At 38.5% G+C, this 27,962-nt stretch overlaps 1 protein-coding gene across 20 annotated transcripts in view; it reads left to right on the plus strand.

Annotated features, from left to right (window-relative positions):
• The window catches only part of L3MBTL4 (L3MBTL histone methyl-lysine binding protein 4), a 464,367-nt gene that overhangs the window by 223,122 nt on the left and 213,283 nt on the right, over positions 1-27,962 (plus strand). For all 20 annotated transcript variants that reach the window (XR_013525731.1, XR_013525732.1, XM_078347776.1 and 17 more), the window contains one exon: positions 16,065-16,179. Coding sequence is in view for 18 of the 20 variants with exons in the window: in XM_078347776.1 (XP_078203902.1) it covers positions 16,065-16,179 (115 nt within the window). In the remaining 2 variants the exon portion in view is untranslated. The remainder of the gene's footprint in view (positions 1-16,064; positions 16,180-27,962) is intronic.

A 27,962-nucleotide genomic window follows, 5' to 3' on the forward strand; every position in this document is an offset into this window, starting at 1 on the left:
CAAGCTGGTCTGGGGCAGATTGCAGTTTTTGCTTTAGTTCATCTCTGGTTTCAAATGTTTTGATAGAAAGGACTTCCCTGTACTCCCAGTCTCCCTGGGCCTTCCATGCCCTCCCTACAGCCTCTGTTCTGGTAAGTGACAGCCAGCTCAGGGTCTAAGGTTTCTGCAGATCTCAATGCAAACAGCCAACCCCTACTGCTTCTGAAACTTCACTAGCTGTTGTCTTCCTCTGACAGAGTCCATCCTCCTGCATCAGGTTTGATCTTCTGCTCCTCCAGGTTCAAACTCAGCACAGGCCCCTCAGCTGGAGGAAACGGCTGATCTCTCTGCTCACTTAGGAAAGCACCTTCCTTCCCCATTAGTCAGATCATTTAGACTTAATTAGACTTCTTGGTATCCACAATGAGTTCCGAAATTATGGCTTTATGTATTTGTTTCTAGACATTTTCTAGTTCTAATATTTCTAATTGGCCTGTCTGGAAGTTTAACATCCTAACTAGAACTCCCTAAAATATCAGTTGTAGAGTTTAATTTATTAATAACTAAACTTTTAATGTTACATTATAGAGTATATATAAATTTTTATATAATTGCATTAAATTATACTTGTAAAAAGAATTTAGCTGGAAATATAACTAATTTAATTGATTGTCAGAACCATCCTACATGAACTGTGTGGAGGTTGGTGGGGTTGGTGTGTTACCTTTGTGAAGGCCAATCGTTTCTCATTTCAGATTCCAGACTCTGGGATTCCAAGGTAGAAAAGTGAGAGAGGCAGGGAATGAATGGATAGACTTGAAATACTCAGGGACATACATGCTGAAATATTGGACATAGCATCCAGCTGGACAACAATGAATTTTTTGTTTCTGTCTAAAATAAATTAAGTAGAAAACTAGTCCTAGATAATTAGATCTTTGATCATTTTAATTTATGTTATGTTTAGCTTTCACTACATACAAAATTGTAGAGAGCAGACGCCAAGTTGTGAATGGGTCCTTTTGTGGGATTTTTTGTGTTTTTTTTTTTTGGTACCAAGAGCCTTGTGGACAATAAGTGTAATTTCAATGGGAATAATTTAGACTTCTGACATTGAATTATAGAAAGAAAATTAAAACCATGAACAAACATGTCAATTCCAAACATTCATTCTCCTCCATTGCTTGAAAATTATTCGCTGGCTTGAACATTATTTATTTTCTTTAGAAAGTCAATCCATTTTCAAAACGCCTCGTTCTGGTTGAGGTAATTACTCAGTTATACATGAAAAGGATGGGAAGGCTCTGCAGTCAGCTGGATGAATTACCTGTTTTAGAGGGTGCAGTACATGTAAACACGAGCCATTTGTGCAGAATTTTAATTCACAACACAGTTTTAAGCTCAATTTTCTTACTCCTTAGAAGCAACATGCATTTATTTTAATGATCCAGCACACTTCATAAAAGGTGAATATAATGTAAATAGAATCATAGATTTTATTGTTGAAATAGAGCCAAGACTTTTGTCTGCTATGATGTGATATTTTAGATGAAAACTTTAGAATTTGAGTAATATTGGATATCTATAGGCACTTGAAATTGTAACTTTTTTTGTAAAAGAAACCACAGCCATCAAAAAGGTCAAAACTCAAATATATATGCTAAAAACAAGCATCTACTCGGAGTTTAAAACTCGTGTATGCTAAAAACAGCATCTACTCTGAGTTTAAAACTGAAATATATATAGTAAAAATAAGCATCTACTCTGAGTAGGAATAGAAGTTCATATCAATTTTCTAAGTAGATCTCTGTTTTCACCCATATCATCTATGACTGAGATAAGCAAAGAATTTTTGATGACCAGACCTTGGGCATCGTCCCATCACTGCTCTTTGCCGCATCTCCACGTTTGGGACCTGGGCACCACACAGCACAGCTCCATCTCTAAGATTCTGAGCTCTGAATCTTGGTTTCTGAGCAGAGCCTTCTGTCTGTGTAGCCCTCTCGGTTGCTTGTCTTGCTCTTCAGCCTCCTGCAGTCCCCCATGCTGCCTTCACAGCCCCCACATCTGCTGGCCTCCCAGGCTTCCCTGCCTAGAGCACTTGGGAAGCCATCACTGGGCACACACCCTCAGTGCAGCTCTCTGTGTGCCCTGCCCTTCTTCAGACCTTCATCCACCAACTGGAAGGAGGGTGCCTTTGCTGGTTTATGATTTACTGCCACAACTTGCCTTCTGCCTTTGGACCGCCCTCCACCTCCACTGGTAGCCTTGCCTCCTCTTTGCCTGAGAAACTAGAAGTTGCCTTGCGGTCTCCTCCCTCCGGCTTTGCCATGCTTATCGTGTCTTCCTTGCCTCTGAGAGAGCTGGCGCTTTTCATTTCCGAAACTCTTTCTCTTGTTTACCCCACGTCCTCCTCATTTCTTCAGTCTCTTCGCTTCTTCCTCATGGCCACCATGACTCATGCCTGTAATCCCAGCACTTTGGGAGGCCAAGGAGGGCAGATAACCTGAGGTCAGGAGTTCAAGACCAGCCTGGACAACATAGTGAAGCCCCATCTCTACTAAAATATAAAAATTAGCTGGGCATGGTGGTGGGCACCTGTAATCCCAGCTACTTGGGAGGCTGAGGCAGGAGATTTGCTTGAGCCCGGGAGATGGAGATTGCAGTGAGCTGAGATTGTGCCACTGTACTCCAGCCTGGGCAACAGAACTAGACTCCCATCTCCAAAATAATAATAATAATAATAATAATAATAATAATAAAGTTCCCTTTTTGGTTTCCATTCCTGCCACCTATTCACTCTTCCAGCTGAGTCAGCCTAAATCCGGACCCCTGGCGGTGGCTGCCTTGCTCAGCTTGCCATTTCTCATGTGTCACGAGTCATTTCTCATGTGTCTCATGTGTCTAAACCAGCAGGCACATCATATAGACTTTAGTAGAATGACATTTGGGCAGGGTTGAGAGGCTGAGGGATGGGACTGGGAGAACCTGGGAGAGCTGAGTGCAGGAACCAGCCACAGGCAGGAGCGCCACCCTCTGGTGGGACCTTAGTCACTGCCAGCCTGCAGCCTTCAGCCAGGCGACCTGAGCATGACTTCCCCAGCTTCTCTCTCCTCCTGTCCTCCTATGAGTTCTTTTGATACCTCTAATTGGCCAAAACCAAAGGCTACTGATGCTGTCCATAAAGGGCTGTGTCCTAGATGCCCTGTGGATCTGGGCAGAGGGGAAGGGAGTATATTGGGTCCAGCACTGCTCATTTCCCAATCAAGTCCTCACTCTTTTTCTTTGTCAGCATGTTTATGGCCATGGCCCCGGCTGCCCCCTGTTTGTTTGACTCCTAAATCTATGCCTTAGATTTTTCAAGCAAGATCCAGGAATGACTTTTCATTTGTCTGCTGGACATTTTGACCTGCACATCGTGTAAGCACTTGGAATTTAATATGATCAAAATGGAATTCATTAAATTTCCTCTTCAGCAACAAAATTAACCAAACAAAAAATCAAAACCCTGCTTCTTTTCCTGTGTTTCTCATCTGGTGATGACATTAACTGGGTTGCCCAAGTTATACTGGCACAAAGTGCAAAAAATAATGCTACAAGTTTTGTTGGGGAAACACTTGTCCCAAGACTCTCTTCTACATTTTTTTCTCTGCAGAGACAACTACTTTCACTTATTTTAGCTGATTTCTGTGGCATTTATCCTTAAGACTCTAAACACAGGCTTGTTTTGCAACTTCCTGACTTTTACGTGGGGTTCTGACTATCTGAGCTGTGGGTGGAGCACTTGTTTCTCCCCTGGTCTCTTCCACATATACACTCTTCTCTCCATCCATTCCTCAATATGGCTGGATCGTAATTGTAGTTAGCTCCAAGTCCTTGTTTACCCACCACATCTTAGTCATTATAACAAAGAGGAACATGTGCCTGTTTTTGTATTCTAAAAGAAGAAATGGCTTAAAAGAATCTCAGGAGCTTTCATGTTTCAGAATGTCATATTTCTTGAAAAACAGTGTTGGTAGTTGAAAAGATAGATGGGTCTGTAAAAGAAATGGATAAATCAGTCGGTTTGGACTTAAATAAATCCTTTAAACCTATTTGTTCGATAGTGTTTACATAATTTGAATAGACATATTTGGATTTATACATTCATTTATTTGTCCAATGAGTGTTAAAATGCTTCAACAAATAACAAATATTGTATGGTATTGGAAACAAAAAAATATAGAAAATACAGTCCTCAATTATTATTTCCGTCCTCAAATAATAGTCAAATTACTGTGACAGATGTAAAATCAGAGTCTAAATGCTCAGAAGTAATCAGGAAATTATTTATATGACTAATTTAAAAATTACTACTAACAAGATGAATGTTGTACTAATACATAAATTATTAGAATGGATAGGAAAAATGTGAACCTGCACATGACTTTGAAAATTTTAGAAATAGTGCTCATGATGCATTCATTTCCTAAGTATATCTCTGTATTTATATATTTCCATTTTGCTTATATTACCCATGTAGATATTATGTAAATACAGAAATTTTTGTGCAGGCACTATATCATGTTGTCCATTGTGTTGTTCAAAGTTCCTTATATAAGTGTTTGTACAGTAAATTCCTATTGGGGAAATTTTGCAACATTAGACTAACGTGCATTTTTTAATGTTATAATGAGAATTGTATGATATTTCCATTTTGTTGTTGGCTTACTGCGAATTGAATGTTTATAGCAAGCTCATCCTTAGAATACTTAGGGTTATTGAATATCCTGTATTACATGGTTAGTCCTGGAGTACGCCTACTGTAACTGTCTAATGATTAATAGTGTTCCCTTTTACTCTCAAAAATATCCCATTTGGACAATAAATTATATACTCTCTCTGTATAACCAACTTTTCTTAGTTTGACATTCTTCATGAAGTCTTACTGTTCTTATTTAGAAATCTTATATCTTCTTTTATTGTAAACAGTGTAAGTCCTTTTTCATGTCATTTAGTAGAAAAACTGAGATGATTTACTATAGGATTCTAGGTAGAAATTCAGAATCTCAGGACAAATTGAGAGTACATATTGAAACAATGTCCCCTGAAAAGGCCTTTGTCCTGGGTGAACAGTCACAAAGGCGACGGCCTTTACATCAGCAGTGAAGGTGCAGCATCTGCCACCGAGGTCCAGTGCACCGATTCTGTGCTTCAAACTGTATAAGCTTTATGGCAGAGATTGTGGAAAGATTTATGTTAGTTATAGCCAAAAACTGATTTGGAGATCATTTGTCCTTAACACTGGTTATGAAGGAGGTTTTTCTTCCGAAGATATCACCCACAGACATATAGTCACAGAACCCAGGAGGGGCTGGTATGCCTAACTCTGATGAAATATTTAAGGATTTCTTAACAGGAATTAAAACCCTGGGGATTCTGTTAGAAATTTGACATTTTTTATTTCTCATGGTAATCTTATCTGAAAAACACATCTTATGAGAAAAACTAATTCTGTTTCTGATAACTGTAACCATAGAAATATAGCAATGGAAATTTACATAGATATATTTGTCACAAATGGAAACCTTTAGAGTTGAGCGGTCCTCTGCATTCAGCCTTCAACCAGATTTCTCTTGGGTTCATTGCCTTACAAAATTAAGGATGGTTTATGACTTTTTAAAAAGTTATTTTTGTGGCATTAGATAGAACTGTGGGCTTAATGGCAGTCAGTTGATAACCCTAAAAAGCATTTGAAAAAGTTTTATCTAAAGGACTCTCTATTCAGTCAATGGTGCTGGGATAACTGGCTAGTCATATGAAGAAGATTGAAACTAGACCCCTTCCTTACACCATGTACAAAAATAAACTCAAGATGGATTAGAAACCTAAATGTGAAATCTAAAACCACAAAAGTCCTGGAAGACAACCTAGGAAATACTACTTTGTATATACAACCTGGCAAAGATTTCATGATGAAGACACCAAAAGTGATTGCAAAAAAAAATTGACAAATGGGACCTAATTAAACTAAAGGGCTTCTGCCCTGCAAAAGAAACTATCAACAGAGTAAACAGATAGCCTACAGAATGGGAGAAAACATTTGCAAACTATGCATCCAAAGAAGGTGATATTCAGAAACACATCAGCAAGCAAACAACCCAATTAAAAAGTGGACAAAGAATATGAACAGACACTTTTCAAAAAAAGACACATGCAGAGTTAACATGCATATGAAAAATGCTCAACGTTACTAATCATTAGAGAAATGCAAATCAAAACCACAGTGAGAGACCATCTCACACCAGTCAGAATGGCTATTTTTAAAAAGTCAAAAAATAACAGGTACTGGTGAGATTGTGGCAAAAAGGGAATGCTTACACACTGCTGGTGGGAATGTAAATTAGTTTAGTTATTGTGGAAATCAGTGTGACAGTTTCTCAGAGAACTCAAAGAAGAATTTCCATTCAACCCAGAAGTCCCATTATTGAGTATATACCCAGGGGAATATAAGTTGTTCTGCCGTAAAAACATATGCAGGTGCATGTTCATCGTGACACTACTTACAGTAGCAAAGACAGACTCAACCCAAATGCCTATCAGCAGTAGACTGGAATGTAGTGCATATACACCATGGAATACTAGACAACTGTAAAAAAGAAGTAGATAATGTCCTTTACAGCAACAGAAATGGAGCTGGAGACCGTTATCCTAAGTGAGCTAATACAGGAATAGAAAACCAAATACTGCATGTTCTCACTTACAAGTGAAAGGTAGAGGTTGCAGTGAGCAAAGATTGAGCCACTGCACTCCAGCCTGCCAATGGAGCAACACTCCATCTCAATAAATAAAAAATAAAATAAAATAAAAGTTTTTAAATAAAAGAATGTAAAATACAAAAAAAAATTCCTCACCTGAAACAGAAAGTCTGTACCCCAAAATCAGTAAATCCTCTTTCTTACCTCCCTGCAGCCCTACTAACCTCTGATCTCCTTTTAGTCTTTATGAGTGTGCCTATTCTAGATATTTTATATAAGTAGATACTAGCAGGTATTTGTCCCTTTGTACCTGGCTTACTTCACTTATAGTGTTTTTAAGGTTCATTTGTGTTGTAGTATGTGTTAGAACTTCATCCCTTTTTGTGGCTGAATAATATTCCATTGCATGTCATACCATATACCTGTTCATCTGTTGACACTTGGATTGTTTCCACTTTTTGGCTATTGTGGATGTTGTTGCCATGAACATTGGCATATACACATGGAAAAACAGCAAATAATCTAGGGTTTGTGGTTAAAAAATACAGATTTTGACCTTTATTCTTGACCCCCCACTGAATTAGATTTTGGTTGGAGGAGAGGATGATTCATATTTTGCTCACTAAATTTTGAAAAGAATTGCTCTAAGAAACCTGAGGAATCTGGGCAGTGGCCTTACAAATAAAAATAGGTTTAGTGAAAAATCGCTATAGTGAAAATGACTATAAATCACTAAATTTTCCAGTTTCGTGATTAAAAGTTTTCCTATGATATTTATTGTGGGAATGGACTAAATGGAAGATGGAAGCAACTGAATTTGTGGAAGAGCAGATGCATTTGAGGGAGGTTATTAGCAGAGACAGGAGTTGAGTTAATTGACCAAGAGTGAGCGTGGAAGCAGTGGTAAGGAAAAAACCTAGAGCAGCCAGTTCCAAAACCACAGAATAGTGTGTCAGGCATGAGGCCTGGGGGAGAGGGAGGACTTGGGAATCACAATTATTTGGAAACTATGGGCATATTTCATAATCCCTGTGTATGTCAGCAGCCTTATATGTAAAATTGGGATAATAACATGAGAGTAAAATGTCTTGAAGGCGTATATACATTTTTTCTTCATGCTGTGTCCTTCATTACCCTTTCCTGGAAGCAGATGAGCTGAATGTGGAGTTAATGTTTAGTGTGGAAAAGTAAGGTAGCTCTGGACTATATCCCTCAATTACTCAATGTTATATTGTCTTCCTAATTTATTTTCTTTTATGGTTTTCTCAGAAAACTGTTCTGAGGTTAAGTCTGCTTTTGCCATTGACTGGCTTGTGACCTTGGCAAACCTCTTAATGTCTGTGAGGCCCCTATTTATCTGTTAAAGTAACACCTGTGAACATTAAATGAGGCAATACACAGGGCTGCATTCATTGCCTCCTGCTTGTAATCCAAGCGCTATGGAATGCTGAGGCAGGAGGATCACTTAAGAACAGGAGTTCAAGACCAACCTGAGCAGCATAGCAAGACTTTGACTCTACAGAAAAACAAAATAAAATAATTGACCAGGTATGGTGCATGCACCTATAGTTCCAGCTACTTGGGCAGTGGAGGCAGGAGGATCACTTGAGCCCAGGTATTTGAGGCTGCAGTAAGCTGTGGCTGTGCCATGTGTGTGTATGTGTGACACACACACAACTATGCCTGGAATATATAAGCACACAATAAAAGTGTCCCCTGCCATACCCACCACTCTTGCTCTTGGATTATGATGTTATTCTGGAAAGGCATGGTGCAAGCCTTCTTGCCCCACAGCAGAGCAGTTGTCTTGCCTCAGTACTATCCCTGAGTGCCCCTTTGCCATCCCTCAACAGAGCCCAGAGCCTGGCATCACAGGAAGTAATGAATCAAACTTATACAGGAAGTAACATGAACCATAATCTTGTTAGCACCAATGGTTATGAGCAATAGGTATCAGGATAAGATATTAAAACCCAGTTCTCCTTTGTAGAATGAAATTCAAGCCTGTTTAACTCAAAATGTATCAAATTAAAGCTAGAAGAGTTTGGGCACAATAGAGGCCTTTTCTGAATAAGTTACCATCATATCTGTGGTTACCATCATATCTGTGCTTACCATCATATCATATTGCCATAAGCAGGTAAAATAGATTTGAGGACTCTGACAATAAAATAAACATATCCAATAAGCCGGTTACAGTGGAAATTAAAAATTTAAAAACCATATAGCAAAAGAAAACAAGTGTAATAATCACTTAGGCTAATAAAATTATTGTGATTGAGCATTAAATTTAGCCCCGATATTCCTAAGTATTATGACAACTGCCTTATCTTCCAACTGCCCAAAAGAACAATGAAGAGATGTGATTGCGTGAAGGTCTTGCATCTTATTCAGACGATGGGCCTTGAGCCTTCAAAATCTGTGAGACACACTGCTAAGTGCCATGGGAGCAGCAAAGATGAGTGAGGCGTTGGGGTACATTTAAGGGGCTCAGGGCGAGTCTTGCTGTGGGCATTGAAGTAAAGATAAGGAAAAGCAGAGACATTGTTGGTGCAGATGGTTGGAAGTGTTGGATTTGTGCTAAGGAGTTTTTCTTTCTTTCTTTCTTTTTAATATGCGGATCTAATTTTTAAATGTCCAAGTTAGTTCTTATCACTTTTAATAACTAATGTGTAATGTTAATACCGTCAGGAAGCATTACTGTCTGTTTAAGGATAAGAACTTGAGACCGTGGTTGATTCAGTGATCTGACCTTTGTTTTCTAGTTTACCAAAGCTTGAGCAAGAAGGGTCTGCATTTTTATTTTATGCAAACCCAGATAAGCAAAAATCATAAATGTATGAAATACAATGCTGGAGATGATTTGGTTTTCAAAATGAGGCTTTGCTTTACAAAAGGACTCTAGGTAAATAGACTTAAAATGCCAGTCTCTTCTATTAACTTGACCATCTGGTTAGAATTTTTTAAATTGGATTTTTATTCCACAGATTCAAAGATATGATCCAAAGATACATAAATATCCTTCATAAAGATGTATTATATATAGGCACAGATTTTGACTATAAACTTGGAGAGTCACACCATTGGATTGGGGGGCTATTTTTAGTTCCCATGGTTTCATTGTAAACAGTTATATACAATCCTGGAAATGATAATTTAATACTTATTAATGAACATTAAGAGGAAAATGTCGAATAGGGTACATAAAAATATTGTACTTGCTGTCAAAAACAAATTGAAAAAGATTTTTTTTTCATTTCTTCAGTCGAGGCCTAATTCTGCAGTCGGATTCCCAGGTCCACCCCAATAGTTAAAATAAAAAGGCCTCACTCCTCGAAGCAGGATTTTGCTTGGGTGTTTGGCCTGCCTATCCCGTTTGTGCTTTGACAGGACTTCCTCACCTTCAAAATGTTAAAAAATTGCTTGGGAAATTTATTTTATTTCTTCTTCACTCCCTTATATGAACTTACACGAACTTCTTTCTGTTGGTAAATCCAAAGCAGGAGGCATCATTCCGAAAAGGAACATTAGTGTTGCCTGTTCACACCTCGAGTATTCACTGGCCTGGTACTGACAGTCCTAGGGTGTCTGGCTATGTCTTGAGCACTGCAACATCACCATTAGTAGAAGATAGTAAGAGACAGAGCAGCCACATGTGACAGAAGCTGAATGTAGAAATGTTTTAAATAAAGTAACTGTATTGAGATGTAATTTGCAAATGATAAGATGTACAGATTTCACGCATGCATTTTGATGTGTGTTGAAAATGTATAATATATCCTGCATAGCCACCATCCCAGTCGAGATGCAGAACACTTCCAGCAACACAGAAGCTTCCTTTGCACTCCTTCTCAGCCAGTCCTGCTACCACCCTCCTCCCAGACAACCATGGACCTGGTTTCTATTGCCTGTTGTCAGATTTCATATCAGTTGGGTCATACAGCATGCACTATTGTGTCTGCCTCCTTGCTCAACATGAAGTCTGTTGATCCCATGTTCATGCATGTGTAAACAGTTTATCCCTTTTTGTTGCTGAACTAATATTCATTTTATGGACATAGAACATTTGTTTGTGAATGTATGTTCACTGGTTGGGCATTTGGGCTGTTTTCAGGTTTGGGCTATTATGAATAAAACTGCAAGGGACATTTGTTTACACTTATATTTTCATCACTTTTGTTGGAATTACTAGGAGTCACAGGGTAGGCACATGGTTTAAGTTTCTTTAAAAAGCAGCATAAAATTATTCAAAGTGGTTGTGCAATTTTACACTCTTCCCAACATTGGCATGAATGTTGCAGGAGCGCCACAGCCTTGGCAATAACTGATGTTGGGAAATTTTGTCTGTTGTTTAAGTCAGTCGAGTGGGTATGCAGTAGTATTTCATTTTGGTTTCTTTGATGAAGAGTGATATTGAGATTAAAAGTTTGTTTATTGATAATTCATGATTTTTTTTTCAAAATGTACATTGAGTCTTTTGCTCATTTTTTACATTGAATTTTTTGTCAAGTCCCTTGTCAGATAAATGTATTGCAAATGTCTGTGGCTCGCTTCTTATTTTTCTTGATGATTTTGATAAAAGTTTTTGATTCAGGTAAAAAATAAATTTATTAATTTATTACTGTATGGGTAGTGCCTTCTCTGTGCTAATAAATTCTTGAATATTCCAATATCATGAAGACTTTATCTTAAGTTTTCTTCTTGGGTTTTGTAGTTTTAGCTTTTATGTTTTACTTATGTTTCATTTCAAATTCTTGTGTATGTGGGATGTGATGTGGAAGTCAGCTGCTCATTGTTTTTTTTTCACATGTGACTGTCCAGGCATCTAGTGCCATTTATTGAAAAGACATTTAATACTCATTTAATACTCTTGTCGTATTTTTGAAAATTGATTGACTGCACATATATGGATCAATTTATGTACAGTATTTTTTCTATTAATATGTTTGCCTATCCCAAGCCAGCACAACACTGTCCTAATAACTATGCCTTTGTAGTAATTCTAAAAATCAGATAGTATCGATCCTGCAACTTTGTTAATTTTTTTCCCAAAATAGTTTTGGGTAAGCTAGATCATTTTTCATTCCTTTGTAATGTTAGAATCAACTTGTCAAATTATGCAAACAAAAGGCCTACCTTTTTGAGTGGGATTATATTGACTTGTGGAACAATCTGGGAAGAGATGACATATTAATAATAATATTGAGTCTTCCAGACTGTGGGCATGATAGTTCTCTTCACTTATATGGGATCGTCTTTTAATTTTCCTTAAGAATGTTTTCTAGTTTTCATTGTGTAGGTCTTGCACATTTTCTTATTTTCTCAGATGTTTTGCTAAGTTCTTCATTTTTTGATGCTATTCTAAAGGAAATTTTTTGAAAATTAGTATTTTTCAGTTTTTTGTTGCCAGTATATATTAATACAACTGATTGTTTTATATTGACTGGTTTTGGAATTTTCATGCCTTTTGTTAATATTTCTTCCTCTTGCCTAAGTGCACTACATTACAATGTTGAGTAGAAACAGTAAGAATGAATAAATTTGCCTTATTCTTGATTTTGGTGACAAAGCAATCTAAAGTATTTCGTAGTATGATACTACCTGTAAGTGTTTCACAGATGCCTTTTATCAAACAAAGAGAGTTCCCTTCTATTTCTAATTTATTGAAGTATTTATCATTGTGTATTGAACTTTGTCAAATACTTTTTCTATATCCATTGAGATGATGTAATGAATTAATTGATTATAGTTAGAATGCAGAACTAGCCTTGCATATTTCCCCATGTATTTGCCATTGCTAGTGCTCTTCACGTAGATCAGAGTTTCCATCCGGCATCACTTAGCATCAGTCTGAAATACTTCCCATAAGATTTCTTAGAGTATAAAACTAAAGAATATACGTGCATATTCTTCTGTTTTCGTTTATTTGGAATTTTCTCTATTTTACTCTTTTTTGAAGGTTGTTTTCGTAGGAATTGAAATTCTGTTTGACAGCTTTTTATGTTTCCTCTTAGTGTTTTAAAGATGATATTTTATTATCTTTTTGCCTGCACTGTTTCTGGTGAGAAGGTGGCCCACTTTCCCATCGTGGCTCTATTCTTTGTAATGTGTTGCATTTCTCAGGTTGCTTTCAGGATTTCCCTTTATTTTTCACTTTCAGTGGTCTATGATTTGCCTAGTTTTGATTTCCTTTATGTTTGTTATGCTTAGGTTTTGCCATTCCTAAGCTTGGAAACTGGTATTTTTGGCCAAATTAGGGAGTTTTTTTAAAAACCTTATCTCTTCTATGTTTATTTGACAACTATTCCTGCTCCATTCCCTCCGTGTCCTAAATATGTGTATGTTGGATGAGTTGATGTTATCAGGCTCTATTCATTATTTAAATCTTGCATCATCTGTTCCTTCTTCTTCTTCTTTTTCTTTTTAGACAGAATCTTGCTCTGTTGCCCAGGCTGGAGTGCCGTTGTGCAGTTTCGGCTCACTGCAAACTCCACCACCCACATTCAAGCCATCCTTGTGCCTCAGCCTCCCGAGTAGCTGGGATTACAGGTGTACACTACTACACCAGCTAATTCTTGCATTTTTAGTAGAGGTGGGGCTTCACCGTCTTGGCCAGTCTGGTCTCAACCGCCTGGCTCAAATGATCTGCCTATCTTCGCCTCCCAAAGTGCTGCAATTACAGGTGTGGGCCATCACACCTGAACATCATCTATTCTTTAGATTAATAACTTCTAGAAGTCTGTTTTTATATTATATATGTAATTTCTATGAATCTTTTTTTCTATTTTATATTCACTCATCTGTTTTTCTGCCATCTGCAATCTGCTACTATTGCCATCCAGCAATATTTAAGATATTTTGCTATTGAGCTCTAGAATTTCCATGTGCTTCTCTTTTATAGTTTCCATTTCTCTCCTGAGATTCTCTGTTCACTCATTAAGACCATGTTCTATTATGTTTTTTAACATATTTCAATAACTGCTTTGAAGTCCTTGCCTGCTAATTACAACATCTGGGTCATCTCAGGGTGTATTTCTGTTGACAGCTTCCTTACAAATTGAGTATGGCTCACAGTCTCCTGCTTATTTACATGTTTAATAATGAATGTTATAGTATCCAGTAGGAATATTTATTTTCTTTTAAGGAGAGTAGATTTGGTTCTCTTGGGGAGTTAATTACTGGTAATTCTTCATCTTGCTGAGCCTCGATTTTATCCTTCATTTAGGGCAGTTCATGAGTAATGTTTAATCTACGACATCTTTCTTTTCCCAAAAGTGTGAACTTGGTAGTATCTCAATCAAATTGTCAACGTGTTATTGAGGTTTCTCCACATTGGTCTCTACCCTCTCCCAGGAACGTGTGACCTCTAGTATCTTTGTTTCATTTTCAGCCTCATATTGGCTACTCTTTCCTTGGTTTCAGAAAGTCTCACCTGGTACCTGGGTAGTCCAGCCTTTGATCAAGGTCTTGTGAATAACCACACATGGGCTTTTATGTCTCCCCCTTTATTGAGAAAGGGTCTTACTGTGTCGCCCAGGTTGCAGTGCTGTGGCACAATCATGGGTTGCTGCAGCCTCAACCTCCCTAGGCTGAGGTGATTCTTCCACTTTAGCCTTATGGGTAGCTGGGACCACAGGTGCACACCACCACACCTAGCTAATTTGTGTATTTTTTGTAGAGACGAGGTTTCACCATGTTGTCCAGGCTGGTCTGGAACTCCTAGGCTCAAGTGATTCTCCTTCCTTGGCCTCCCAAAGTTTTGGGATGACAGGAATGAGCCACCACGCCTGCCTTTGGTTTCCCTTTTTTGTAGTTCTGTCTTCTCCAGTACTTGTCCTTTAACTTCCAGCTGCATCATCAGCTCTGATCTGCAATCTGTGTCTCTCTGACTGCAAAACTGCTTTCTTTATGTTTCTCCTCTCTGTGCTGCAATCAGGAAATTGTCTCCAGGCTGATGTTAAGGGCTCATCTGGGATGTTTTCCTTTATGTAGGGATTTCATTTCTGTGCTGCCTGCTGTCCAGTGTCAGAAAACGTTGCTGCGTATGTCCAGTTTTATGGTTATTACTATGAAAGGACACTCTGTTGTGGTCAGAAACCTAAGTTTGGTAGAAATACACTTTTGAAAGTTATTACTGTAATCTCTGGTTCTCACATTTAGCATATAGCAGACTCACGTAGGAAACCTGTTAACACACACTGTTAGGCTCTGCCTTTAGAGTTTCTGATTCAGTAGGATGGAGGTAGAGCCCAAGAATTTGCATTTTGAAGAAGTGTCCAGGTCGGTGATACTGATAGTCTGGGAATCACACTTGGAAAACCACTTGCTTAGAAAGATGACTCTTGAGAAAAAATATTGGGACTGAATTTATTTGGGACTCAATACATAGAATTTTGCTTTTTTGGTCTTATGTTCTGCATAATGGATTTATGTTTCAGGTTGGCTTATTATAGCACTAAGCATCTTGCTCTTTTTATTCAAATATGATTTTCAAAAACTTAAGTGGGCTTCTTTGGATTGGAAAGGATATAGTTTTTTAAAAAGGGATAATTATTTTTATTTTAAGAAAGAATTAGATTTTTGTTTCAGAAATTGGGATTTATTTAGTTGTTCTTATATATGTGCATGGTATATAGTTGTGTGTTTTGTAGATAAGATACAAGATAAATTATCCTTGTAATAATTAGCCTTACTTGAGCCTATGCTGGTAGGATGACTAGACCTGGGCCCTACCTCTTCTTTGGAAGATTTCCTGATAGCTCACACTTGGTCTTTCAATAGCTCTTATGGTAGCTACTAAAATCTGTCTACCCTGTAGCATATTTTGTCTACTGTTTTTGCCTCCTTGTTCCAAAGGTGCCCATCTCTCATTTGTGAGGTTTTAGCAATTAATTGTTTCTTTATATTCTAATCTGTGTATTTCCCATCATTACAGGCCTTGTACTAATATCAAGCTGGTGACTTTTACTGTTGATGATGCTGACGTGGTTCTTGAAGTGGTTACTAAGACAGTTGCCCGGGACAAAGAGTGTGCCCTCAACAGCATTCCAGTATTTGTCTTAGTTGAGAAAATAGATTGGTCTTACTTCTTCAAATTCTGATCAATCCCTGACAAATGTTTTATTTACCAACTTCTTTAATTTTATTTTTTTGACAAATTGGTATAGTTGCCTTTGTTGGCTGGATTAGGAGGCTGTAGAATGACACATTTTAAATATTATTTCAACTGCAAGGTGTGATTAATAAAATTTTAATCTCAACTTCAGAGATCTGTATTCAAATATTTCAATGCAGCACTAGTGAAATACTAAATACTAAATGCTAATCATTGAAAACTCTTTTTAACAGGTTCATTTTGATGGTTGGGACCATAAGTATGACTACTGGGTGGAGGCGGACAGCCCCGACATCCACCCGATCGGATGGTGTGATGTCACAGGACATCCCCTGGAGGTGCCGCAGCGTGAGTACTTTGCTCTTTGTCGTTGCTCTTTAAATACTTGGCCTGATTTCCAGCCATAATGTTTCTTATTCATGCCATTATAGGCATTTGAAAGCTAAATATCACAAAGGCGAATTAATCATCACTACAGCTACACAGAAAGCCGATTATTTACAATTTAGCCTCAAAGGGCATGCGTTATGTTAATGAAAAGTGATAATCATTAAAAAATTATTTTGATAGTGTTTTCCATGGGAATCTTCATGTTCTACATTTTAGTTTGGAAAACTGAGCTAGCACATCTAAATCCATCTAATTTTGGTCATTGCTTTGAACAAGTGCATCTTATTTTTTTAAACATCTGATCTTAATTTTATTTTATAGAATAGACTACACAAAGTCTTTTTGAAAATTAAAATGCTTTAACTTCCAACAATTTTCAGATTTTTTTTTAACTTGTAAAAAATTTTTAAAATCCTCTACTTTACTTGCATCTTTATTATTTCTGACTTTCTAGCTACTTAAAGTTAAGTAGGAAATTAACCACTCTAAATTTTAATGAGCAGCAAACCAAATTGCCATATTTTTTTGTCTGAAGGAGTCCGCTGATCTGATTAGGCTGACATGACTAATAACCAGCTCCAGATGCAAGTGCAAATGTTCTCCATTCTCATGTTCGTTTTGTTCCCTCACTGCTTCTCTTTCCCTCCCATTGGTTTCTTAAGGATAAGCTAGAATGCTTTTCTATTAATGAGGATGTCTTACATGGAGCCAGCCTAATGATGCTTGAACCTTAGACCTTAAAGGACTTCTTGTAAAAATGAGAAGAATCCCTGGCTAAATAATTGGAGAAACAATTTTACATTGTGCTAGGTTCTTCAAAAACTACAAAATCAAAGAGATGAAGGCCCTTATGGAGTCTACAGCTTATTGGCACACGTAAGACCAGTACCCCAAGAGTGTAAAATGAAGGGGACCACGGTCAGCACCATGTGGAGGACTCCAAATGGGGAAGGGTGCCAGCATTTGTGCTTTGTGGTTTCCTCCATCTTGCTTTTCATTCTATCTTGTTTCACAGCCCAGCATGTCAGGGAGATGGTTCTCGCTTTATGTGAACCCCCCCAATACACCCTGTACATCCATCTCTCATCCAGGAACTTTATCATGTATGAACCAACATTGTAGGTACAGGGACAGCTTTCTTCACTCCACTCCAAGCATTGCCTTCTCCTTTGTCACTCTACCCGCCTAGCTTTTCTACCTGAATGTCTCAGAAGCATCCCAGAGTCTATGCATCAAACCCAAACTCCATCCCAAGCCAAAAACTTACTCTTTCTACTGTAGTTTCTGTTTGCTTCCTGAGTTGCCATTCCAGATGCTGCTCCCTCTTCGCCCCTTCCTTAACCCATACATATAAACAGTCACCAAGTGCCCTGCTGGTTCTCTTTCTTAATTCTCTGGAGTCCATCTTCGACCCCCAGTGCATCTTTTCAATGCTATTGCACTATTTTGAGGTGTCATCATAGTTACAGATGCTTCTCAGAATATGGTTTGAGGTCTGCTGGTGAATTGCACAGTTTCTCCTGATGAGCCTAGAATGGATCTAAAAATACAAGTTCTAGAGCAGTATACACTAGTTGTTAAAAATGAGATAACTGGAGTCAGAATGCTGGGTTTTGAATATCGGTTTAAAGCTTGCTTAGTGTGTATCTCTTTATGCCTCAGTTTCCTCATCTATAAAATAAAGATAATATTAATCTCTACCTCATGAGTTTACAATTATTAAGTGAGATAAATGAATGGATATAATTCAAAAACTGCCTGCCCCATAGTATGTGCTCAATTAATATTAACTGCTCTCAGGAAATAATGTGACATTTTCTAGATTTTCATTCTTATGTAAGTTATTAAGTAGAAGTTACTAAGAGTTCCAGATTTGAAATCGAGCTAAAATGAAAGTGATTAGGGTTTTCCAAATACTTTAATTCATTTTTTCTTAAAAAGTTTGACTTCCATGTGTTGTTGGCAGTATTACAAGATTAGTATTTTGTGTATTCACAGGTAGGTAATTAGAGTCCCTAGAAGTGGGGGGGAAGACCATAATATTCAAGCCCTAAGGCCCAGTGTAAGTTCTTGAAAAGTTAACTGAGAAAAGCCTCTTGAGAATGAAAATAAATGTTCCCATTCAACTAGGAAGAGTCCAATTTGTATGACCAGGTAATGACAGCTTCCTCCTAGCTGCCATTCCTAACTACGGATGATCACCTGCAATTCACCTTGGTGCCCTGCTGCCTGGTTAAACTCTCCTTTCCTTATCCATGAGGACGTGATTTGTCTGTTTTATTTGACATGTAGTCCCTCATGGTGGGCTTTTCCTATAGTTGGAATTGAAATTGCATACTGATGACTTAGCCCTGTTGAGTTGTCAAAATCTTTCTATCACGCTTGTGTTTCCTGAATGTCCTTAAAAAATACGAAAATATCAGAACCTAAAAGCCATGCCTGCTCTGGTCATCTAACTGGGTCGCGTTTTGGCAGTCTTTGTAGTCACATCATTTGGAGCCACACTTGATGTGAACTTTCTTTACGTGGAGCTCATTTCTTTTACTATGTTATTAATTATTTACACACAGATTACCTACTCTATTGGATAATGTGATGTACAGTTTTTCTTGCTTTGGAAAGTAACCGAGTTTCAGAAGCTAGATGGTAGACTCTAGAGTTAGGAGGACTTGGATGTACATTTCTATTCTGCCCCGACTAACTCTGTGCCTTTTTTTTTTAAATTTTGAGATGGATTTTCACTCTTGTCACCCAGGCTGGTGTGCAATGGTGTGATCTTGGCTCACTGCAGCCTCCTGCCTCAGCTTCCTGAGTAGCTGGGATTACAGACCCCATCACCAGGCTTGGCTAATTTTTGTATTTTTAGTAGAGACTGGGTTTCACCATGTTGGCCAGGCTGGTCTCGAACTCCTGACCTCAGGTGATCCACCCGCATTGGCCTCCCAAATTGTTGGAATTGCTGGCATGAACCACCACACCTAGTCAAGTCAATGCCTTTGGATGAGTTCCTTGATCTCTGGAACTTGCAGTCCTGTGAGATTGAACACGACTTTGGCTGCTTCTGAGCTGCCTGACACACAGGGACCCTAAGGAAATGGCTGTGCTGGGTGAGGAGCACAGGCACATCTGTGTCCCATGCTGACAATTCGCTTCAATGAGCTGGAAAATTAGGAGCTGACTTTGTTTCCTAAAACATATACAACCATCGTGGTTTTCCCTTAGATACTTGTTATAATTGTACCATGCTGATTGCAGAGTGGATGTTGAATAACATTTAGGACAGTTCACAACATTCAGAATTATTGAGTCAGACAGAAGATAAGCAGGCCCTTGAAGCAGAATTCAACTGAGAACTGTTTGCTGTTCTTAAAAAAAAGAGAGAGAATACATTTTAAATATATCACAAGTGAAATAAAATCATCCTTACTGGGTTGTTATGGAACTTTCTAGTCATAAACCAAATGGACATAACCAATCTTTACCTGAGCCTTCCACTAGAGTCTCTCATTCTTTTATTTCTGATTTAGGTAACAGAATGGTCTTTCAGCCTCTTCCTACCTCTAGTCATAGTCTATGCTGACACCTCTTCTTCTGCTGGGTGGGGTCTGTGCCCTTGTGCCCAGTGCCAGTCCTTTCTAGTGTTAGAGCAGAACAGATAAAGTCCTTTGCATGCATGCATCACTTCCTCTCCAAAACTTGGTCTGATGTCTTTGGGGAAATGAATTGCCCCTTCATCCTCATCATCCCACAGTAATTTATCCTCTCTTCTGTCATATCACAGTTACATTTTTTCTTAAGTCAGAACCTCCTAGTGGCATTTCCCTGTCTCACAGAATTTGTTGCAAAGTGCTGATCTTCACGCGAGGCCCTCCCCAGCTCAGTCTCCGTCTTCTCGCTCAGCCCCTGCCGCACTGGCCTTGTGCAGGGACTGCAGCTCACCTGCAACACTTCCACCTCTGCAGCTGCTGTTCCCTTCGCTTGGAGCTTGGTGCCACCACATGTCCTCAGGGCTCTGTTCGAGTGTCATCTCCCAGAGATGCCCCCTCTGACCAAGCCACCCATAAACAGTAACCCTGCTAATCTCTAGCCCCCATCCACTTTTATTTTTCTTAATGGTGGTTCTCCCAGGCTGACCTGATAGTGCATGCTCTTTGTTTATGTTCTCATACCCTGCACCTTGTTCCATGGCGGTAGGACCTTCTGCTGCTGTTGGCTCTCCCTCTCCCTATCTGGAACACCTCTGAACAGTGTTGACTTGCAACGCAAAAGATAGTCACTAAATCACCCCGGCTCATCTTTTAGACCAGGAGATCCCCTAGGGTGGGGTCCTTGTATTTTCACCCTTGCTCCTCACTCCATGGAATCTTTGCAGCTCTTGCAGGTGCTAAGTGCATGTCGGGAAACACTTGATGAAGGGTCCAGAATGGAATGTGCCAGTCCACCAGCAGGGCAGCCCCCAGGACTGCATGCCTCTCCACGCTGTGGATGGGAATAGCTATACTTAATTCACCCTCCCTGTCCCTTCAGCTTTTGTTTTAAACATTTTCAAAAATCAGACCTAAACAATGCAGAATAAAATATTTGATTACATAGAAATACTTTGTAAATGTTTTAAAGTAGGAAAAAATGACAAAATAAAAATGTGACAGGTCCCAGTGCTTCCAATAAGGTAGATATAGCTTGAGACACAATACTCACTTTTTAATTAAATGCAGATTTGGATGCACCACTTGGTAACTAATAGACTTTTCTCACCAGGGTACATATAAAGTGTTTGCTATGAAATGACAAAAAACTGACATGCCGTGACAAGGGTTGGTGAGGTATGGAGTGGGCTGGTGGCACCCGGCCCTTCAGGGAGAGCCATGTGGCATTCCCTGGAGCCTCCCAGTCAGGGACCATCTCAGCAGATTAGGCTGGGCTCTTGTTTAGGTTGGCAACACCTTGCCTCTCCAACTTAAGAAGAACAAAGTTGCTCCACCAGCTTGGGTATAAAACTAAATAGATGCAGGAGAGATGTTTCGATTCATCTTCTCTTACCCTAGTCATCAAAGATAGGTGTGTGGAATATAAAACTGATGGAATCCTAGGAGCTTATGATGCAAACCTCTCATCCAGAGGCCAGGAAATTAAATGATTCACACAGCTTGTTAGGGACAGAGTTGCGTCTCTGGCCCTGGTCAGAAAGCGTCCTTACTTGCCTAAACCCTGCAATATGTACTTTTCTAATCAGATTAGTCTCCCTCTGGTTATCCCCTGTCTGGGCAGGAAAGTGGGTAACCCAGCCAGTGAGAGGTCACAACCTTGGTTCAAGCCTATGGAAGTGCTGAGTTTGGGTTTCCAGCAAGGGACAGCATCCTCTGCTTTGCAGCATTAGCAATGCTGTATGAAGCATGAGGGGAAGAGGGTGGCAAAGCCCCAAAATAGATGACATTGCAGCATAGCCTCATACCTGGAGCTCCTGCAGTGACTTCATATCATTCCTCATCAACAGCAGCTCACAGGGTGCACTCTTCCCAGGGAGAAGATGGAGCTGTACCTTTTCATAAAGAGACATTCCTGCTGGGCCTTGCTCAAGATCCTTCCTCCAAGGAGTATGGTCCTAGCTGTTTGCTCTAGTCCACAGACTTCTGCTCACCGACTAGCCCCTTTAGAGACCCTATGCTTCCTTACTGAGGCATGTAAGAACTTCTGGGTTCCCTCCATGTACCACATAGGCCATGCCAAAATGGAAGTATAGCCCTGGGCTCATTAACTTGGCCACTGACCTTCTGCCATGTGGAAGTAGCCATGTGGGATCTCTTTCTAGAGATATACAGCTGCCCCTTAGTATTGCTCCAGCCTTGTTTTGAGGCCTTCTATTTATAAATAGATGCCCACTCCAAGGCCAGCACAAAGAAGAGGTAAATGGAAACAGAGGGGGACTCGTGAGAAGAGAGGAGTGTGTACATATACACCTCTCACCTCCACCTCTCACCTCCTTGTCTTCTCTTAGCCTCTCGTTCACACACTTACTCCTTTCTTTCAATTGGTGAACACAGACTCTTTCCACCTTAAGGCCTTTGTCTTCTCTGTTCAGAATGGTCTATCTGCTCTTCTAAGGTATGGCTCTTTCTCACCTTTTATAATACATCTTGAATGACCCCTTCTTAGGCCTCCATGGGCCATATTATGTAAAGAACAGCAATCACTATTATTTTTCTTTCTTCTTTCTTTTTTGAAACAGAGTCTCACTTTGTTGCCCAGGCTGGAGTGCAAGGGCACAATCTTGGCTCACTGCAACCTCCACCTCCCAGGTTCAAGAAATTCTCCTACCTCAGACTCCCGAGTAGCTGGGATTACAGGCATGCACCACCTCACCCAGCTAGGTTTTTTTTGTATTTTTTGTAGAGATAGGGTTTCACCATATTGGCCAGGCTGGTCTCGAACTCCTAACCTTGTGATCCACCTGCCTCGGCCTTCCAAAGTGCCGGGATTGCAGGCATGAGCCAACACGCCAGGCCCACTATTATTTTTCACTTCACCACTTCCTTTTCTCCACAGTGCATATCACAATATGTAATCATCACAGTTGTCTTTAGCTCTCATGAAACTGTAAGCTTCATGAATGGAAAGACAGTGAATGTTGTATCTCTTAGTGTTTTTCATGGTTTGACTTGCAGAAAACATTTATCAATATATTCATCTCTCTATGATGTGTTGGTTAATCATTTAATGCAAAATCAGCATTTCTAGAGGCCACCTTGGGCTCTTGCCTGTGACCTTCATGACGTGAATGAGTTCTTGAGTAGTAGCCCTGAAATTGGTCTAGTCAGGCCTAGTAGGAGAGACACAGGCCAGAATAACCCTTCCTAAATGGCAAAGGAAATCTTTATAAATAGGAAGTTGATTGACAGAAAAATAAGATTTCTTAGCTGGCTTCCATGTCTAAATAATTGTGTCATTATTCTTTCTTTAGCTTCTGTTTGATTTGTATTTAAGAGTAATTATAATGCTTGATTACAAAGTAAATTAAATTATCCATCATTATGAAGTTAAAGTGTATATTAATAGAGTAATAATACAAACTACAATATAATATATGTAACCTTTATAATTTACATTAATGGCCTTGAGAACATTGTTAATTTATTTAACGGTTAAACATAAACAAGCATAATAGAACATAACTTGATAAAAGGTATAGTTCATTTTTATCCAGTTTTATTTATTACATTGCACATGTATAAATACAACAGACTGACTTGTAAATACACCATATGGCTGGTACATTGTTTATCCTGATAAGTGAGATAAAATTCTTAATCTACACTAAGCAATGAATGATTAATAATGCCATCCTTTATGAGCATTGAAACTCTGTGGGATTAGAAAATGTTATTCAGAGATGGAAATTCGCTTAGATTATAAAATAAAAGTTAATGCAATTTTTTGGCCAGATGTTGAGCAATTAATATGATGATGGATGGATGTCATTCTGAGGAAAAAATATTGTTAGCTTATCCAGGTAATAGCACATTTTCAATTTCATTCTTTTTTAAAGAGAATTTCACAAGGAATCTTTAGTACTTGTTCTTCCAAATTACAGCAGGCAAGTAATCAGCAGTTTTAAGAGTCCCTAAGTACTCATTGACTTAATAGACAATTATAGCATATTGTGTTTAAAAAAAAGGTAGCTATTTTCAAAGTCCCTAATTACAGATCTACATGATAGACTTATCAAGAAAAAATAATACATTTCAAAATGTACTTACAGTCATAATGATATTGTCAGTTTTAAATGTTCCTCGTTGAAGCACTTATCCTGTGTCTCTACCTTCTGGAGGTGTCAGAGCAGAATCCATTTGCCTGGTTCTAAAACATAGTCTTTGGATGCCTAGTGCTAGCTCAGAACAATTCTGCAGATTATTTGCTCATTCTAGCTTGATGACTTTGTTCACAGTTGAGATACAATGTGGCACAGCGGTCTTTGTCATCACATGCACAGACCATCATAGATTGTATTAAACAAGGCACAGCTCTGTGCAAATTTACAGACCTTTAAAACAGGTATAATAGCCAGTCGCTTCTAAAATTGATGAAAAAACTCAGTGGTTTGACAGTAAGTCTAAGCAAATTTGCATCCTGTCCCAATTTATGCCTTATTTCTGGCTATAGATTTATGCAAGTCAGCATACGGATGTTGAGTGGAGATCCTGAGTTTGCACACAGACCTTTCAGGATTTTCCTCAGCGAGTTTTCACCTTTTCAGAAGACAATAATGCCTTCGTGGCAGGGAAGGGAACTGGATGCAATTATTACCTATATGTATATCTACATCACCCTACGATACCTAGTTAATGAAACCCTTGAGCAGTTGAGCGATCAAGTTACTGCCTGAAAATATTACATGAGGAAGGGTTGTATCATCTCAGTGTTGTTGTGGTAATTGAATAGAGATTTCTTTGGTATCTCTAATGTGCTAACCACTGTGCTAGGATTTGCAAAGTCCTGTGGGACGTAGTTCTACACTGGTGACCATGATGATAAAGGCACCAGGAAGAGAGAAAGTCCTGTGAACCCGCATGGTGTGGTAGTGCCGTAGTGAAGAGACTCACAGAGAAGTCAATGTCTGGCTCTTTTGACTACTGCATGCACTAGTATTTAGTGTTAAGAGATTAAAATTTCTCCTCTTAAAGATGCTTTTTCTTATTTATACCAATATCTTCTTTCAAAATTGGGGTTAAGGAGAATGGAAAGTGAGCAAGGGCAGCTCTATGTGTTGCTTTCAGGCCAAGCTTAGTGGTATCAGTACCTTGGAAAATCGTTTTTTGTCTTTCATGGTATAGAAAGACTTAAAATACGTCATAGTTTTATTTCACAAGTAGAGGTATCCTTAAATGACTCCCAGGAATGAACATAGAATCAAGTATTTTTTAATGTAAAAGAAACATTATATATTTGCATTCTGAAAGAAAGCTGTGTAAAGATGATGATGTTTTTCATTTCACTCTGCATGCTAAACAACCAAGAATCAAGAAGTTGAAAATGTACATAAACCTAAAATTCAATGAGCACTAAATGACAGACTTAGAGAACTGAAAATTTTCCAGCATATTTAAGAACTAAGAGCCTTTGGCTTTTGTGTTACTTTTCATTTATGCTTTGGTATTCATTTCAAACCAGAAAGTAAAAATTGGAATTTGTTTTCCTTAGCGAAGCAGTAAGTTTCACTTCAACACATAAGTTTACCATAATTAGAGGGGATGGGAGAATACTTTATCCAAGCCTTTGGGATAACAGCTCTGTGCACCTGTCCATCCAGCCATCAGAACCATAGATCTTTTCCTCCATGACCCACACACAGGATTACACATTTAGGACCTTCTCATTCTAGGTGTTGCAGATGCAAAGTCAGATCTACTTTGAGCAGCCAGTAGCCTCGCCATACTATATTTTAAGTGAACTTCTAGATTTCTGGCAATTCAGTCTTCTGTTACATCTCACTCACTCTATAGCATTCTTTAGAATACTCTTAACTTGCATTAAATTCTTCATAAATAATTTTCTATATGTAGTTTTATTTCTGTAATTACCAGTGAGCTAAGAGCCATTTAGGGGAGGTTACAGCTACTGACTGCATACCGCCCTCTTTTTTTTGCATTACCAACCCTCTTCTCCAAGGCATTATTCTTTTTGAATAACCCTCATTCTCCTTGTTGCTATTTTACTTGACTCTTTTCTTGAACATTACAAGTTTTTATTGTTCCAAGGAATTGTAAAGCAGAGTAAAAGAAATATGGTTATGGAAGTTTTTATACTTTAATGAGCAGTTTATGTTTTTTAGATTGACAAGAACATTTTCCATAATTGACTTTGAAGTCATCATTTTTCTTTTCATGTCAATGGACCTATTTTGTAATGGAAGTTATTAGAAAAAGAGAGGAATCTTTTATGTAATCCCTCTGGCCAAATTTTGTCTAATGCCAGACAGCCAAGGAAAATTCTTTAACACAATGGAGTCACGTTTTATTCTAGGGTAGGGTCTAAATTCAGTGAGTAATACAAAAATCATGTTTAATCACAGTTACTGAAATGTATGTCTCAGTAAGTCCACCAGAGTGTATTACCTCCATCATGAACTGGACAGTTGGCATTGCCGAGCATTAGTTGAAGTCACTGGTGTGAATTGAGGGTCATGCTTTATGATAATCACACTGCATTTTTAAATACCAGGTTGTTTGCACATTCAGAAAACTGCTCACATTGCAGGAACATATTGAGACTGCGGAGAAGAGTAGTAGTCTCTGACTCCTGTCCCACACTTGTGTCCAGAATCCATTCTTGAGTACTGTGGTAGGATCACCCATACTTGTAGCTACTAGAATACCTTTCTTTCCCCCTTTCTCATGTATATTTGTACACATGGTGGAACTCCATTCTATTCATTTCAGATATTTGACTGTCTTGATGTGCGTGACTACCCTTGCCCTCTTTTAAAGCTAGGAATAGTTGAAATAAAGTTTTGCATATAAATACATTAAAAATTTGATTATTATGTAAGGCAAATATTATTAGACATGACTAGAGAAATAGACAGCTATATACTAATAGTGTTGGACTTCAGTACCCCACTCTCAACAATGGATAGATCATCCAGATAGAAAATCAGAAGCAAGACAAGGGTGTCTACTTTAGCTCATATCTATTCAACATGGTATTGGAAGTCCAAGCCACAGCAATTAGAGAAGAAAAATAAATAAAAGGCATTCACATTGGAAAGGAACAAGATACATTGTCTGTTTGCTGATAACATTATCTTTTGTGTATATAGAAAACTATGTTAGTCTGATCTCACACTGCTATAAAGAATCTCTCTGAGACTGGGTAATTTATAAAGGAAAGAGATTTAATTGACTCACAGATCCGCATGGCTGGGGAGGTCTCAGGAAACTTACAATCATGGCAGAAGGGGAAGCCACCACCTTCTTCACAAGGTGGCAGGAGAGAGAAGAGTGAAAGCACAGGGAAAACTGTCATTTATAAAACCACCAGTTCTCCTGAGAACTCACTTAGTATCATGAGAACAGCATATGGGAAGCCACCCCATGATCCAGTCACCTCCCTCCCTTGACACATGGGGGTTGCAATTTGAGATGAGATTTGGGGGCAACACAGAGCCAAACCATATCAAAAACACTAACGATTCTACAAAGAAACTCTTAGAGTTAATAAATGAATTCTGTAAAGTTGTGGGATATGAAATCAATATACAAAAGTCAGTTGGGTTTCTATACACTAACAATGAGCTATCCTAATTCCATTTACAATAGTATCAAAATGTATAAAGTGCTTAGAAGAAATTTAATCAAGGAGGTAAAATATCTGCAGGCTGAAAACTATAAGACATTGAAAGAAATTGTAGAAGAAAAAAAATAAATGGAAAGATATTCCATATTCATGGACTGGAAGACTTAATGTTAAAATTCATACTACTCAAAACAATTTACAGATTCAGTGCAATCTCTATCAAAATTCCAATAGCATTTTTCACAGAAATAGAAAAAGCTATCTCATGGAGCTACAAAAGACCCCAAGTAGCTTGAGCTGTTTTAAGAAAGAAGAACAAAGCTGGAGACATTACATTCCCTGATTTCAAACTATAGTACAAAGCTATAGTAATCACAATAGTATGTTAGTAGCATAAAAAGAGACACATAGACAAATGAAACAGAAGAGAGCCCAGAAATAAACCCATGTAT

Source organism: Callithrix jacchus, chromosome 13 (assembly GCF_049354715.1).
Source record: "Callithrix jacchus isolate 240 chromosome 13, calJac240_pri, whole genome shotgun sequence".
Lineage (NCBI taxonomy): Eukaryota > Metazoa > Chordata > Mammalia > Primates > Cebidae > Callithrix > Callithrix jacchus.